This window comes from Podarcis bocagei (assembly GCF_964188305.1).
Source record: "Podarcis bocagei genome assembly, chromosome: 14".
Lineage (NCBI taxonomy): Eukaryota > Metazoa > Chordata > Lepidosauria > Squamata > Lacertidae > Podarcis > Podarcis bocagei.
Window position 1 is genome coordinate 11218251 of NC_138139.1, and position 17385 is coordinate 11235635.

Sequence of the window (17385 nt, forward strand, 5' to 3'; positions counted from 1 at the left end):
AGAAATTATCATGTTTGACCTTCTGATTTTGAAAACCTATGAAATATCTAAATTAGTTATAGCTAACAGTTCTTTGGCATCCCAGATCTGGTTTTGTTGACTGAACTACACATGTTTGCTGTTTAATCTGCACAGGTTATTCTCTTGTCACACTTGATTTTCTTAAATGCCAAATGTTCACAAAGTTTATTTCCTATCTTAGTTGTTGCAGTAAAGCTTCCTCTTCTAGGCATGGATAAATAACAGTTAGACAATTCCACAATCTACTGTGGGAAATGGGGGGGGGGAACACCGGACTGGGTCTAATGATTGCTGCACCAAAGAAGAACACAAGAAGAGCCTCCTGGATCAGGCCGACTAAACGGAGTCAGTGCGGTGTAGTGGTTAGAGTGTGGGACTAGGGCCTGGGAGTTGTTGTTGTTTAGTCGTTTAGTCGTGTCCGACTCTTCGTGACCCCCTGGACCAGAGCTCACCAGGCACTCCTGTCTTCCACTGCCTCCCGCAGTTTGGTCAGACTCATGCTGGTAGCTTTGAGAACACTATCCAACCATCTTGTCCTCTGTCGTCCCCTTCTCCTTGTGCCCTCCATCTTTCCCAAGATCAGGGTCTTTTCCAGGGAGTCTTCTCTTGTCATGAGGTGGCCAAAGTACTGGAGCCTCAACTTCAGGATCTGTCCTTCCAGTGAGCGCTCAGGGCTGATTTCCTTAAGAATGGATAGGTTTGATCTTCTTGCAGTCCATGGGACTCTCAAGAGTCTCCTCCAGCACCATAATTCAAAAGCATCAATTCTTCGGTGATCAGCCTTCTTTATGGTCCAGCTCTCACTTCCATACATCACTACTGGGAAAACCATAGCTTTAACTATACGGACCTTTGTTGGCAAGGTGATGTCTCTACTTTTTAAGATGCTGTCTAGGTTAGGGCCTGGGAGACCAGGGTTCAAATCCCCACTCAGCTATGACGCTCACTGGATGGTCTTGGGCCAGTCATTTCCTCTTTGCGTAACCTACCTCACAGGGTTGTTGTGGGGATTAAGCTTGATCTCCTTGGAGAAAAAGGCAGGAGAGGAATGTTCCTGTCTTGGCAATGCAAGCTAGCAAAATGGCGCTGGTGATTGTAGACTCTAACCCATTGGTGAGACACTTACCTGGCGTATATGTGGGGTCCATAAGAAGTGGTTCTTCAGCTCATGCTTGTTCACATGCTTTCCTCCTATCTCCCACCTTTTACTGCTGGGAGAAGTGAACAAGAAGGTTTAATCTTGCAGGGACTGGAATGGATAGGCATCAAAACGGATTTTAAAAAATTAAATCACTTCTGCCAAACATCTGAAATTAATCCATTTTTACTGGATCTCTTTTGACTCAATGAGGCCTCTTGACCCTGGTGGGCTGCAGAAGATGTCAAGAGGAGCAGCTCAAAGCCTCACATGTGTTTTTGCACCTCCCTACCTGAACAAGACTCTCCCCCCCCACACTGCTCTGCTGCACATTATTACTTGGAAGGGGACAAGGTCCTATTCACAATCCATTGTGCAATGAGTTTCCACCAGCAGTGTTGTGTTGTGTAACACTAAAAACCACCCTCCAACTAGCAGAAGAGACCTGTTGGATATAGTCCATTGAAATTAACGGGCTTAAGTTAATCGTGTACGTTATTTTCAGCAGTCTGTTCTTCAGTAGGAATAGCATTGGGCACCATTATCACCAGGGGATGCGGGTGGCGCTGTGGTCTAAACCACTGAGCCTCTTGGGATTGCCGATCAGAAGGTCGGTGGTTCGAATCCCCACAATGGGGTGAGCTCCTGTTGCTCTGTCCCAGCTCCTGTCAACCTAGCAGTTCGAAAGCACTTGTATGTTATTTTCAGCAGGACTGTTCTTCAGTAGGAATACCATTGGGCACCATTATACAGTGGTACCTCGGGTTACATACGCTTCAGGTTACATACGCTTCAGGTTTCAGTCTCCACTAACCCAGAAATAGTACCTCGGGTTAAGTACTTTGCTTTAGGATGAGAACAGAAATCGTGCTCCAGCGGCGTGGCAGCAGCAAGAGGCCCCTTTAGCAAAAGTGGTGCTTCAGGTTAAGAACAGTTTCAGGTTAAGAACGGACCTCCAGAACGAATTAAGTACATAACCCGAGGTACCACTGTACAGCACCCAGCTCAAACATATATAAATTCTGACCAAGTCTGAAAACAATTCCCCAAATCATTGTGTTGTAAATATTTCATTTATTTATAAGAGCATTTATAAGCGGCCAATTTATAAAATCGGTAACGTGCTAACAAATAGATGTATGTGCATTGAAATGATTCTCCATTTCATAGGCTGTCGGTAATGCTAAAACCACACGCAACGACAACAGCAGCCGCTTTGGAAAATACACAGAAATCAGTTTTGATAGGAGGTACCAGATCATTGGTGCAAATATGAGAACATACCTGCTTGAGAAATCCAGAGTTGTCTTCCAGGTAAGTAAAATTTGCCAGTGGAATTGCATTATATCTTTGCTAACAGACTGCCATCAAGGCAAAATGGATTCTATTGTGGACTTAGAAAGATCCAGCTGCTCAGCCCCATTTTTTTATTTATCTCTGAGGGTCTTGGTGGGAGCTGTTGCCTGGCATGACACCAGGGAATAGAAGGCTGAGGGCTGAACAGCTGCGTAAATAATCCTGATTCTATATGGACATAATGTGTAGTTCCTGTTCCTGCAATAGTTTTAAATGTTTGGGTTTTTATGTAAACTGCTTGGAGAGCCACTCACAGTTATAAAGCTGGATATAAGTACTCTAAATAAATAATGAATAAAATACAGATAATGGGTTGTATTCAATGCTAGATCTACTAAGAGAAAACTTGAAATTAATGAACCTAAAGATGGTCATGTTCATTAACGTTAATGGGTCTTCTCTGAACAGGACTGACATTGAATGTAGGGCAATGCTCCACATATTAATCTTCTCATTAGTATGTCCTGTCACTTAGATCTTTGGGCTGGTATCCCCAAACTGTCCCAAGTTCTGGAGCAGTGAATTATTGTGCTCCTTAACTGCAGGGTCGTTTCAGGTACAGGGTAAAAGTAAAGCTAACTTTTCAGGTAACTAAACAAGCTATTTCTGCAAGCTGATTTCCTAAAAAGGAGGTTTAGAGGAAACTTCTTCTGGGTTTCTGTGAGCAATCTTTCAATTAGTGCTTCCTGGAGACATCATTGTTATTACTTGCCAGCTCTTGTCAGTTTTTAACTTGAGGCAATTATGAGAGCAACAGTTTTGGCAAGCTGTATTCAGCATTGTCTGATTTGGAGATGTGCACTCAGTAATAAGCTAAAACTGCTGCATTGAAATTTACAAGTTGCCACCATCTCTGGGATTTAATTTTCCTAGAGCTGTGATCGACATGCTACCCCCTGTGCCAATTCTGCAATCAGTCACGAGGGCTGGTGAGCTGTGAGGCTTTCCTGATTCCCAAAATGAGAGGAAAAACCTTTCTCTGATATGACTCACAGAATCGTAGAATTGTAGAGTTGGACGGGACCACAAGGGTCATCTAGTCCAACCCCCTGCAATGTAGGAATCTTTGCCCAACATGGAGTAATGAATCCGTGACTCTGAGATTAAGAGTCACTATTGTCATGTTAGTCAAGTGGCCAAGCAGGCCAGAGGCTGTGGCAAGTGCGTCTCCTTCTACAAAATGAAAAAAATTTCTTCGTTTCTCGTTTTATCATCTTGTTTACTTTCATTGACAGTCGGAGAATGAAAGAAATTACCATATATTTTATCAGTTATGTGCATCAGCTCTGAGACCAGAATTTGAGCACCTTAAATTGGGTATGTCTTATTTCATATTTTCATTGTTGTATTTTAATACAGTTTTTTTTAAATAACAACAACAGCAACAACCAAGCAGTATATACATTTTATTAAATAAATAAATAAGTTAATCTTACTAAAGGACTTTCGTTGCATCATTTGGTCACTGATGGCCTATTCGTAGAAGTCCCTCAACTTAATATCCAATATATAACGTCACTATGTTTTGCTTTTTGCCTGCAGCAAGCCCCGAAGAATTTAATTATACCAACATGGGTGGAAACGCTGTGATTGAAGGAGTGAATGACTATGCCAACATGATGGAGACTCAGAAGACATTCACCCTGCTAGGTAGATAAACTTTGCCTTTGATAAAGTAGCAAAATTATAACAATGGAAAATTCATTGGGATTACCGTTCTGAGAATAACTACTGATTAGACGTTACAGTATAACCATGTTCCTAATTTACTTCTTGAAATATGGCAACCGTATCATAGAGCAGAATTACTTGTACAGTGGTACCTCGGGTTAAGAACTTAATTTGTTCCAGAGGTCCGTTCTTAACCTGAAACTGTTCTTAACCTGAAGCACCACTTTAGTTAATAGGGCCTCCCACTGCCGCCGCGCCACTGCTGTGCAATTTCTGTTCTCATCCTGAAACAAAGTTCTTAACCCGAGGTACTATTTCTAGGTTAGCAGAGTCTGTAACCTGAAGCGTCTGTAGCCTGAGATAGAGGGGGACATTTGCATTGGAGAATGGGTGGCTGGGAAAGGGGAGCATTCCACGTCAATCAATTTACTCCTGAAAATCAAGACTGCTAGCTTTTCTCCTGGCCCTCAAAACTAGGTCAACCTCCCCTCTCCTGCTTGCTAGCTTCTTCCTGGAAATGCTCTTCTAAGTCCCTGCGTTCACACTGAGAAACACGGTTGCAAAAGGATTCCAATTGATGCTGCCACTGCCTGCTTGACTTGGCAGTTGAGCTGACACTTGGCTGAGGAGTGGGAGCCAGAACTGGTGTTTTGAGAAGGATATTGAGAGTGTCCTTTGAGAGATTAAAAGGCAGCACCTGAGAGTGCTTATTCTGGGCTCTGGTAGGCAGAGGAGGAGGGGTCTGGAGCCACAGCAGAGATATGTAGGCAATGAAATGAGTACTGTTTGGGAGCCGAGTGGAGAGATTTGGCAGAAAAGAAAGAGGAGGGAGAGGGAAACGAAGCAAGTTGCAATATGAATTTGGGCTGCCTCAGCAAGGGCAATGAGGAGGGGGAACAGGAAGAGTAATCGGACAGAAGGGTCTGGAGTTGTTATCTCTAGTGATAAGCCAGAAAGAGAGAGAAGGATGCCAAAGGAAGGAGAGGACACTGTACAAGGCAAGTCAGGCGGAGAACTGTGCAGGAGAGAAAACATTGTATATAAACCTAATTGTATGTAAAATTAGGGACACAGGTGGCGCTGTGGGTTAAATCACAGAGCCTAGGACTTGCCGATCAGAAGGTCGGCGGTTTGAATCCCTGCAACGGGGTGAGCTCCCGTTGCTCAGTCCCTGCTCCTGCCAACCTAGTAGTTTGAAAGCACGTCAAAGTGCAAGTAGATAAATAGGTACCGCTCTGGCGGGAAGGTAAATGGCATTTCTGTGCGCTGCTCTGGTTCGCCAGAAGTGGCTTAGTCATGCTGGCCACATGACCCAGAAGCTGTATGCCGGCTCCCTCGGCCAATAAAGCGAGATGAGCGCAGCAACCCCAGAGTCGGCCACAACTGGACCTAATGGTCAGGGGTCCCTTTACCTATATATAATTAATTGTGGAGTCCCTCATTTAAAGGGGGCAAAAGAACTGTGAGCAAGTTCAGCTCTCTGAGAACAAGAGACCACCAGGAGTTCTGAAGACTCCTGGGACCAGAGGCAGAGACAGAGCTAACTCTTAGTTTAGGTGGTATAATAAATGTATGGTTTCACCCTGATATAACTAGTTCTGAATTATACAGGACTTCAGCATGGCCCTATGCTAAAATGCAATGCATGAAAACGAGAGTTACTTCTAATTGATGTACTGTAACTTGCAACACCTAATGCCTGCATTTCTTCCTGTTCTTGGCTGTGTAATGTTGAATCGAGATTTATTTGTTTTCCTTTTAGGTTTGAAGGAAGATTTCCAGATGGACGTTTTTAAAATATTGGCTGCCATTCTGCACTTAGGCAATGTGCAAATAGCTCCTGTTGGTGATGAAAGATCTTCTGTTAGTGTAAGAATTGCCAGCAAAATATTTTGGGACTTATTTTCCCTTGGTGAACAATGGAAGAAGCCCTTGCCATGTTTTTCCATTTAGCTAGGGCACACGGGTAATCATGCTGCACTTTAGTCTTGCTTCACATTTCCTTCTTTGAGGACGCAACCCTCAAAGCCAATCAAGTTACCGTATTTTTCGCTCTATAGGATGCACCAGATGATAGGACGCACCTAGTTTGGGGGGGAGGAAATAAGGGGGGGGGGAATTTCTGAATCCCAGAAGCCAGAACAGCAAGTGGGATCTGGCTTCTGGGATAGCCTCTTGCTGTTCTGGCTTCTGGGATAGCCGCTGGGATAGCTGGTCTAGCTTTGCATGAAGCCTCCGCAGGGCACGGGGAGCCTTCATCCCCGTGCCCTGCGGAGGCTTCTGGGACAGCCCGTGAAGTCTCCGGAGGGCAGCGAGATGAAGTCACTCCGCTGCCCTGTGAAGGCTTTGCGTCGCTAACCCCGAAGCTAGAACAGCGAGACGGAGCACTGCGCAGCACTCCGTCTCACTGTTCTGGCTTTTGGGACAGCCCGCTAAGCCTCTGGAGGGCAGCGGGGTGCCTTCATCCCGCTGCCCTGCGGAGGGTTTGCGCAGCTAAGCCAGAAGCTAGAACAGCGAGACGGAGCGCTGCACAGCACTCCCTCTCCCTGTTCTGGCTTAGCCGCGCAGCCTACATTCGCTCCATAAGAAGCACACACACATTCTCCCTTACTTTTTAGAAGGGAAAAAGTGTGTCTTATAGAGTGAAAAATATGGTACTATTTACTAAATGCCAACTCCGGGGCTGAGGTTTGGGCTGCGACATTCACCCAGTTTGCTTCATAGCTCACTTAGGTTTTGGACCTGGGTTCTTCATAGCCAAAGTCAACACTTCAGTGTCCCTTGCACCACAATGCTTTGTGTTGTGTAGTGCATTGGCTTTCCTGGTTTGCCATACAAGAAGGCACAGCACTTTCAGTTCTGTGCTGTAAGCCTTGTACAGTGGTACCCCGCAAGACGAATGCCTCACAAGACGGAAAACCCGCAAGACGAAAGGGTTTTCTGTTTTGGAAGCGCTTCGCAAGACGAATTTCCCTATGGGCTTGCTTCGCAAGACGAAAGCCCATAGGGAAATCTCCGGGGACCTCTTTTAAATGCTGGTGGTGGGGAGCAAAGCCTTTCCCCCCCCTCCGGCCTTCAGAAGAGGTCCAGGAAGGCAGGCGGGGGCCGAAAGGCTTTGCTCCCCACCGCCAGCATTTTAAAAGCAGTCCGGGATAGCAGGGAAGAGCTTCCCGCTATCGCGGACGGCTTTTGAAGGCAGGCGGGGGGGGGGGAGCAAAGACTTTCCCCCCCCCGCCCGCCTTCAGAAGAGGTCCAGGACCTCTTCTGAAGGCGGGCGGGGGGCGAAAGTCTTTGCTCCCTCCTGCCTGCCTTCCCGGACGGCTTTTGAAGGCAGGCGGGGGGGGGCAAAGACTTTCGCCCCCCGCCCACCTTCAGAAGAGGTCCAGGACCTCTTCTGAAGGCGGCCGGGGGGCAAAAGTCTTTGTCCCCCCTGCCTGCCTTCCCAGGGGCTTTTACATCGCCCCGGACAGCGGAGAAGTCCTCCGCTGTCCCGGGCGATTTTAAAATGCCGCCCGCCAGCATTTTAAGATCGCCCCGGACAGCGGAGAAGTCCTCCGCTGTCCCGGGGTTTTTTAAAATGCTGGGGGTGGGAAGAAAAGCCCTTGTCCCCCCCCAGCCTTCAGAAGAGGTCGGGGGACAGACTGTCCCCGAACCTGGTCTGAAGGCGGTTTCCATAGGAACGCATTAATTGATTTTCAATGCATTCCTATGGGAAACCGTGCATCGCAAGACGAAAAACTCGCAAGAAGAAAAAACTTGCGGAACGAATTAATTTCGTCTTGCGAGGCACCACTGTATTAAAGTTCTTCTTGTTCATGCATCTTCTGTGTGCCCTCCTTTTCATGATCCTTTTCAGTTTCTCAGTGGGGAGCAAATTGCCCCCTTAAAGATGCTTTCAGGTCGAGCCTTGCATGCTACGGGGATGAGTTCTGGCACTGGAAATAGCATATGGGACTGAATGATTTCCAGGTTTCAAATCTAGTAAACCCTGGGATCTCTTGACATTGCAGTGGATTGTGAAATGGGTCTCTTCTTGGGTTCTGCTCCTGCTTCTGTCAGGGACTGAAACAAATAATGTAGTTTTAAATCTGGTCTTTTAAAATATGCGTTGGAATGTCTTGATACAATTGCGTGGAAATTTGTGGCTATGTTGCTGGCAAATGTAAAATTTCATGTGACTGAGGAAACTTTAGGTTCCCCGCCTGCCTACATTGATGGCATTGTGCCACAAAGAATACAGAGATGATACATACTCTTGTCAAATTCCCGTACCACCTTTGTAGTGTTTATTTTTTAATAAATCTTATTTTTGCATTTTCTATTTTACATAAATGAATGAATTAAAAACATAAACATATAATCCCTTCTGACTTCCCTTCACCCCCCATTGTGGATATTAATGTAATGATTTTCCCCTTTGCATCTCTATTTTTATAAATCCTTTGTCAATCCATAGTTCAAATTTTTACTACAAGTTTTCTGTCAATCCTACCAACGTATGTAGTTGTTTACAATAGCTTTTCAAATAAATTATAAACTTTCCCCATTCTTTATTAAAGACCTCCTCTTCCTGGTTTCTAATTCTTCCTGTAAACCACCTTTGTAATGTTTAGTTTAATTTATTACATATGCTGATATTACCCCTCATTAAAATAACACTAGGTTCTGGACTTAATAAAATGTGAGGATTTAGGCCAGGCATAGGCAAACTCCGGCCCTTCAGATGTTTGGGACTACAATTCCCATCACCCCTGACCACTGGTCCTGTTAGCTAGGGATGATGGGAATTGTAGTCCCAAACATCTGGAGGGCTGGAGCTTGCCTATGCCTGATTTAGGCAGTGGAGGCTGGTCCATTAGGGCAAATGGGGCATTGATCCACTAACCTCAGCCAATCCCCAGCTGCCTGTTTTCTTACCCAGGGTGTGGCACTGCTTGTCCACTTCCGCCTTATTCTCAGTGTTGCCTTTATAGTATTTAGCAGGGAGGAGGATGGGGACTGTACTAGAATTAGATGACTCTTCCTGTTATTGGCTCTGGCTCCACCTAGTGTTGGCCTCCCTGTCTTCTGCCCTACCAAATTTCATTAGGCACCAGCAACCACTGGGTTTAGATATCTGATGTGGAAATTTCATTGCTAGCCTGTCGTCCTCCTCCCCACCACACCCAGCTTGGATGTTGTCCTATTACTATTACTAAAGTACGCAGCATTCTGAAGCATGACTACCTTATTATTGAAACCCTGCTTACTGATTCTTTATTTCTTCTTTTTCAAAGCTGGATGACAAACATCTCCACATATTCTGTGACCTCCTGGATTTAGAAAGCGACAAAGTGGCACGGTGGCTGTGCCACAGAAAAATTGTCACCTCCTCTGAAACTGTAGTGAAACCCATGACAAAACTCCAAGCCGTTAATGCCCGTGATGCTTTGGCAAAAAAGATTTATGCCCACCTTTTTGATTTCATCGTGGAACGAATTAACAAGGCACTGGAGTTTTCTGGCAAACAGCACACTTTTATTGGCGTTTTGGACATCTATGGGTAAGATGGTTATTTCTGAGAGAGAGAGAAAACTGCACGTTTATTTACTACTCTGTCTTATTTCAGCAAATGATTGGAAACAATCTCTTGTAGAATGGAAGAATGAGATGCTGGAATACTTTGCTGGGAGGACCTATTGATAACTGAAGTTCTTAAATAATTTTTATTAACAGGCCGATCAAATCACATTAATTCCAAATTACACATTTTAAAATTTTTAAAATTTTTGTTGGGGGTACCCATACTTCGAGCTCCGAAAGGGATCCAAACATCTCTCTTGCTACTGCTTTAATATACACAGTTCTGTCCAAATAATATTCACAGTTCTATTCCATCTTCTCTTTGTTGTTTTCCTCATCTTCTTGTTTTCTTTATGATCTCTGATAGTCTCCACAAGCAGGTTGAAAACAAACGTTGTTATATCCTGTGTGGATTTTACACTCATCCAAGAGCCATATCAAAATAGACAGACGTCATTTCAACACCTCCGTACAAAACGTTCCCCACAGTCTGTCCTGATTTCCACAGGCCTGCCGCCCTCATAAATTTTCTCAGGGGGCCCTGCCAGGCCGATCTCACATTCCGATATAGTAACGAGCCATAGTCCTCCTCCCCCTCAGTCCTCCTGCGGGCAGGCCTGCCATAACAGTCTCTTTTTATGACTGTGTCACAAAGAACTTTCTTTCCTTTCTCGATGTTCCCATGCGCCATATCTTTGATTAGTAATTAATTTCCACACAGTTCTTACTCCTCCTGCTTGTGATCAGTAATTGCGACGATTCTTTCTTAGGGGGGAGGGTTATTGGGTACTCACATAAGACAAAAAAAAAAGAAAAGTTCCCCCCCCCCTTTTCAGTCTCGCTCCGACATACCAATCCTTTGATGATTCATCTTCTTGATTTATTGTTGAATCCAGCCCGTCGCTCCACATCCCAGAGATCCCTTTAGTTAGCAGTCTTTACTCCCGATCTTTACTCGAAGTATGTGCATTTGCTTCTTTTCTAATTGTTTATTTCGAGCTGATGCAGCCAGCATGCGATCAGAGACAGTGTCCGGGAGAGCCGGACCCACACAAGGGCTTTGTGCCTAGTGCCCTCACCCCCTTCTTTCGAATCCGGGGGTGATTTATGGCCACAGCAGGCAAGGCAGCGTTCCCCATTCCCTTGGGCAACAAGGGAGGCTGCATACTCCCATATCAGCCTCTTAATTACCTCGTGTGAGCCGGAGAGATGTTATTGTCGGCCATCTTCCAATGCGCCCCTAGCGGCCCCCCGATAACTGAAGTTCTTGAGGCAGTATATAATTAAAATAGGCAATGGTGCACGATTTGCTAGCAAAAGTTCAGAAAAGTTTCTCCCCTGGTTCTCCGATGCTCAAACTGCCACCTGAATCTGCTGGCATGGAAGCAGCAGATATTAGTCCCTCACAGGCCAAGGCTTCATCAAATAAAGATTAATAATTACATTTCCAACCATTTATTTCAGATTTGAAACTTTTGATATCAACAGCTTTGAACAGTTTTGCATCAATTATGCCAACGAAAAGCTGCAGCAGCAATTTAACCTGGTATGATATATCTTATGGATATTAGTAATTAGAATTCTTTAAAAAAAACAACCTGTTTACTTTGTGAGTAACTTCTAGGAACTTTAAAATTTTAAATTCTATTTCAGTCATTCTTACATCTAATATGCAACACCTCAAATAAACATGTAGCATGTTTTCTGTTTCTGAACAGCTGTCATTATAGCGCAAGGTGGCCCAGCATGGTGCTCTTGAACTAACAGGAAATTTCTACCTAAATAATTCTCAGTGCATCTTTTCTAAGGGTTATTGTCTACAAGAAAGAAACTTCCAACTAGTATGCCCGAGATTGGCTCATGCTGCCATGGCTATTGATTTCTTATTTGCATACTGTATTAACCTTATGAAGTATTTTTGTTCATTTGTTTTACTTCTAAAAATCTCTGTCTTTCTTGAAGATAACTTGGTAGCTCCTTCAACACAGGTATTATATGTTGTCAATAGCCAATGCCTGATAGCAACCTGTCTGCAGAGTTCTGCACCCGCTCCAGCTTCTGAACCAAACATGTTACATAGAGTCTATCCTCAAGTTTGCCTTTACTTGAAACAAGCTGCCCTGATTTTGTTGTGATCATATATGACAATGTCATTATTAGCATGTCTTTAAACTTGAACAAGAAGAATATATGAAAGAAAATATCCCATGGACGCTCATTGACTTTTATGACAACCAACCAGTCATTGATCTTATTGAAGCTAAAATGGGCATTTTAGAGCTTCTGGATGAAGAGTGCCTGGTAAGTTTTTATTCTGTTTCTATTTTGCTGTTCTCAGTATAGTTGCTGTAGACCTACATCTTTGCTTTATTTTCTTCTTTTCTCCTCTTTACGCAACATTTATGCAGCCATGTCGGCAAGACGTCTCATTAATGTAAGAAAGAGTTCAAATATTTCTTTTTAATAAGCCTCTTTATACTTGTGCTGGCATACTCTCAAGTAAAAGGCATACCCTCCAACATTTCTCTGATGAAAATAGGGATGTTCTATTCCATCATCATCATCACCATCATAATTTTATTATATATACCCAGGCTGGGTTGCCCCAGCCACTCTGGGTGGCTTCCAACATATAGAAAAACATAATTAAACATTTAAAAAACTTCCCTATACAGTTGTACCGTTGGAGTTGAATGGAATCCGTTCTGGAAGTCCATTCAACTTCCAAAATCTTCAAAAATCAAAGTGTAGCTTCTGATTGGCTGCAGGAAGCTCCTGCAGCCAATCGGAAGCCACGGAAGCCCCGTCGGACATTTGGCTTCCAAAAATAGTTCACAAACCGGAACAGTCACTTCTGGGTTTGCAACGTTCGGGAGCCAAAACATTCAGGAACTAAGCTGTTTGACTTCCAAGGTGCAGTGCTGCCTTCCGATGTCTATTAAAGGTTGTGTAGTTACTTATCTCCTTGGCTCAGGGGTCGCATAACTCCATACCCTCCAACATTTCTCTGATGAAAATATAGATGTCCTAAGGAAAAGCAAGGGGCATGGGTGGCGCTGTGGGTTAAACCACAGAGCCTAGGACTTGCCGATCAGAAGGTCGGCGGTTCGAATCCCTGTGACAGCAATGAGCTCCCGTTGCTCGGTCCCTGCTCCTGCCAACCTAGCAGTCTGAAAGCACATCAAAGGGCAAGTAGATAAATAGGTACCGCTCCGGCGGGAAGGTAAACGGCGTTTCCGTGCGCTGCTCTGGTTCGCCAGAAGCGGCTTAGTCATGCTGGCCACATGACCTGGAAGCTGTACGCCGGCTCACTCGGCCAATAAAGCGAGATGAGCGCCGCAACCCCAGAGTTGGCCACAACTGGATCTCATGGTCAGGGGTCCCTTTACCTTTAAGGAAAAGCAGGACATTCTGGGATCAAATTAGAAACCAGGATGGCTTCTGTAAATCCAGGACTGTCCTTGGAAAATAGGGACACCTGGAGTGTCTGTATAAGGTACTATACACAGGCTAGCCTATAGGCCATGTCAGGGCCAGAAGTTTGGAAGTGAATTGGGAAAATAGCAGGCAATTCAGGAAGTTTTCAGGGGTGGGCAATCTCAGGGTTCAGTCTGTGCCTGAGGTTGCTTACACAGATGTTGCCTGGTGTGCCATGGGAAAAATTGAAAAATTCAAAACATTTTTTTTTTAAAAAAAGTCAAATTTTCGCCCACTAGGCGGGTGCCGGACTGTGTCCACCCTATTTTCCATCTGTCCTGGGTGGGGATCAGATCAGATGGGATCGGATGAGAGCGGACAGGCGGTCCGCTGTCATCCGATTCCCCATAGAGAGCAGCGGGGCTCTGACATCTCCCTCTCCGCACACGGTGGTGGTGCCTCGTGTTTTTTTTTCATGAAACAAGTGTGCCTTTGCCCAAAAAAGGTTGAAAAACACTGGCTTACACTGAGAAGCCAGGCCAATGGTCACAGGTTTTGTAGGACAATGTGAAATCCTGTGACCCCTGTTGACCTGATAAGCTGACCATCTGCAGCAGTGGAGCTTAGCTCCTTCCTCTGGGAAGCTACCACAGTAGTTCAGAGAGTAAGATGCTTGGGTGCTACTACTGGGGCACCCAGCTTGAAACCACTTTTGCCTTGCAAAACAGCAGCCCCGTTAATTGAATAATTGGCTAAAGTTATTTTGCACATCGCGTTTCACTTTTTTTTGCAGTTACCTCAAGGAACTGATGAAAATTGGCTCCTTAAGTTATATAACAATTTTGCAAACAAGAATCCACTCTTTGAAGAGCCAAGAATGTCAAACTCTTCTTTTATAATCCAGCACTTTGCTGATAAGGTAAGGCATTCCTCTTGCCAAGGTGTTGCAACCTTCCCATATCTGGATATAATGTTTAGAGTGTAAAATGCCTTCTATAATCTAATGAATGTGTTTGCCTGTATAGTATGAAGTATACAGCAAACATTCTGGAAAATGAAGCAGTTTGCTTCAGTTACCTCCTGATTTACAAAGACAAAACAATTGACAATATGAATTATAGATGTAAATGTGGATGCAGTGCTCCCCAGCCTGTAACCATGTTTAAGATTACAGGTATGGCTTATTGTGGGATTGTGTTCTGACTCCCTCCTCCCTTCACCTGGAAACAGGCTTTGATGTTATTTCTGCAAATGCTAACTCTGGTTAATGCTAATCAGGGCCTGCTTCTAACCCAGGATTTTAAACCAGGGTTTGAAGCAACATTAATGAATACGTAAATGATGATGATACAGATGAAAATATATCTTGCTATTTTGCTTTGTGTATAGCTGGCTCAAAAACAGTTTAGTATTGATTTCATCTATGTAATGTCTACTGTAAGTACAGTGGTGCCCCGCAAGATGAAATTAATTCGTTCTGCAAGTTTTGTCGTCTAGCGAATTTTTCGTCTTGCGAATCACGAAATCCCATAGGAATGCATTGAAAATCAATTAATGCGTTCCTATGGTCAAAAAAAGTCCAAACAAAGCCAAATTTGGTACAACAACAGTTTATTAACTGCTCTTTAAAGTCACACATACTGTAAAGAGCAGTTCAAAAATTGAAGGGAAAATAAATTAACTTTATAAACATGACAGAAAAACATTTAAAAATCAACAAAGTGTACAGTACATTTTCTAAGACTCTGGGGGACCACTCGAAGAAGGCTCCTCTTCCACTCTTTGCTTCTTGGTCAAGAACCTGTCCATAGTCTGCTGCTTCATCCGCCTTTTCAGCACCTCCCCGAAAGGCGACATGACCCTCGTATCAAAAATGTTCCCAACGTCATGTGCCACGTGCTTCTCAGGGTGGTGCTGCTCTGCAAAAGTCTGCACCTCCTTCCACTTCAGGCAAATGTCCCTCAGTTTTTCGGAGGACAGCCGTTCCTCAGCTGCTTCCTCCTCTTCCAGTGAGGCCTGCTCCTGCACAGCCTCTGTCTGCAGTTCGACCAGCTCCACGGTGGTCAGCTCGTGGTCGTGCTCCTCCACCAGCTCGCAGACGTCCTCCTCCGTGACCTCCAGGCCCATGGTCCTCCCCAAGGCAACAATGTCCTGCACCACTGTTGACTCTGGTGCATCAGAGTCACTTGGTGCCACACAGTCCGGCCACAGGCTGCGCCAAGCGCAATTCAAATTTCTCTGGCTAATCCCGTCCCAGGCCGTGGTGATCATCTTCAAGCAGGTGACGATGTCGAAGTGGTCCTTCCAGAATTCCCGCAGGGTGATGGTGGTGCAGTCAGTCACCTCGAAGCATCGCCTGAAAAGCTCCTTGGTGTAGAGTTTTTTGAAATTGGCGATGACCTGCTGATCCATCGGCTGGAGCAGTGGCGTGGTGTTAGGCGGCAGGAACATGATGTTGATGAAGCTGAACTCCTCCAACAAGTCCTCCTCAAGGCCTTTAGGATGAGCAGGAGCATTGTCCATCAGAAGCAAAGCCTTCAGCGGCAGGTCGTTGTCCAGCAGGTACTGTTTGACAGCAGGGCCAAAAGCAAGATTGACCCAGTCCACAAACAGCACACGTGTGACCCAAGCCTTGCTGTTGGATCGCCACATGACACTCAGCCGCTCCTTGTCGATCTTGTGTCTCTTGAAGGCCCGTGGGTTCTCCGAGTGGTACACCAGCAAGGGCTTGATCTTCAGGCCGCCGCTTGCGTTGGCACAGAAGAGCAGGGTCAGACGGTCCTTCATGGGCTTGTGGCCAGGCAACTTGGCCTCCTCCTGTGTGATGAAAGTCCTTTTGGGCTTCCTCTTCCAAAACAGCCCGGTCTCGTCGCAGTTGAAGACCTGCTGTGGAACGTAGCCCTCCGTCTTCACAACCTCCAGGAACTCCGCTGCAAAGTCTTCAGCCGCAGAAACATCAGAACTGGCAGCCTCTCCATGCCAGAAAAAAACACACAAGCTTCCAGATTCTTGCAAACCCCTCTCCAACTGTTTCCCCAGCCACCCAGCACACAGAAATTCAAATCCAGAATTTTTTTAAAAAAACAGCAGAGTGGCCCAATGGTCACAGAAAATCATAAAAATGCAGAAAAAAACACACAAGCTTCCAGATTTTTGCAAACCCCTCCCCAACTGTTCCCCCAGCCACCCAGCACACAGAAATTCAAATCCAGAATTTATTTTAAAAAAGAGCAGAGTGGCCCAATGGTCACAGAAAATCATAAAAATGCAGAAAAAAACACACAAGGTTCCAGATTCTTGCAAACCCCTCCCCAACACCAAGTCCTTGAATTCCAAACACCCCAACCCAAAATCCAAACCCCCCCAAAAAAGTTTTAAAAACTTAACTTACCAAATGGCTGCAAAAGAAGTTCTGGAAAAGCTTCAAAAATCACCAAAGTCTTTAAAAACCTCAAAAAAGGCTACTATGTACACTGTGTTCTATGAGTTGCTCCTCGAAGTCAAGTCGCAACTGTATTAACAGTGTTAAGAAAAAGGAAACAAACTTGCAAGACGTTTTCGTCTTGCGAAGCAAGCCCATAGGGAATTTCGTCTTGCGAGGCAACTCAAAAACGGAAAAACCTTTCGTCTAGCGAGTTTTTTGTCTTGCGAGGCATTCGTCTTGCGAGGTACCACTGTAGTATGTAAGTAGGTTTGAATTCACTTCCCTTTACTGTAAACTGGTGTGTGAACTTCAGATGAAGGATAGTATAATAAAATAAAATGAAATAAAATAAAAAACAAAACAGTATTCATGGTGGGTGAATGCGCTGCTATGTTAGGAACTTGGAATTGCTGGATCTGGCAATATTGCAACTTTCGTGGATGAAAATGGTTGGCAGTCAGTCAGAGCTAAGGCCTTTGTGTTATAGCTTAGGCAACTTCCTAAGTCTTATTTTCTGTTAATGAAGCTATGGATGTGGATGTGGCCTTTTATCAGCTTGGGTTTCTATAGCTTTACATGTTTCTTAGCAATTGTTGATTTCACCTTTCTCACGCAGGTGGAGTATAAAAGTGATGGATTTTTGGAAAAAAATAGAGACACGGTATATGAAGTATTAATTGAAATCTTACGAAGCAGCAAGGTTTGTGAATAACCTGTTCTATTCCTTCCTACTAATGAAACCGGTACATCTGCTGTCATATAGTATTTAAAAAGATGCTCTCATCTATTATTACAT

General features: G+C 44.6%; 1 protein-coding gene across 4 annotated transcripts in view; it reads left to right on the forward strand.

Annotated features, from left to right (window-relative positions):
• Nucleotides 1-17385, forward strand: part of MYO5C (myosin VC) — a 60867-nt gene that overhangs the window by 6460 nt on the left and 37022 nt on the right. For all 4 annotated transcript variants that reach the window (XM_081169979.1, XM_081169978.1, XM_081169981.1 and 1 more), the window contains 9 exons: nucleotides 2330-2473; nucleotides 3751-3832; nucleotides 4058-4165; nucleotides 5949-6055; nucleotides 9463-9728; nucleotides 11213-11294; nucleotides 11909-12049; nucleotides 13959-14084; nucleotides 17206-17289. In XM_081169979.1, coding sequence (XP_081026105.1) covers nucleotides 2330-2473; nucleotides 3751-3832; nucleotides 4058-4165; nucleotides 5949-6055; nucleotides 9463-9728; nucleotides 11213-11294; nucleotides 11909-12049; nucleotides 13959-14084; nucleotides 17206-17289 — 1140 coding nt within the window. The remainder of the gene's footprint in view (nucleotides 1-2329; nucleotides 2474-3750; nucleotides 3833-4057; nucleotides 4166-5948; nucleotides 6056-9462; nucleotides 9729-11212; nucleotides 11295-11908; nucleotides 12050-13958; nucleotides 14085-17205; nucleotides 17290-17385) is intronic.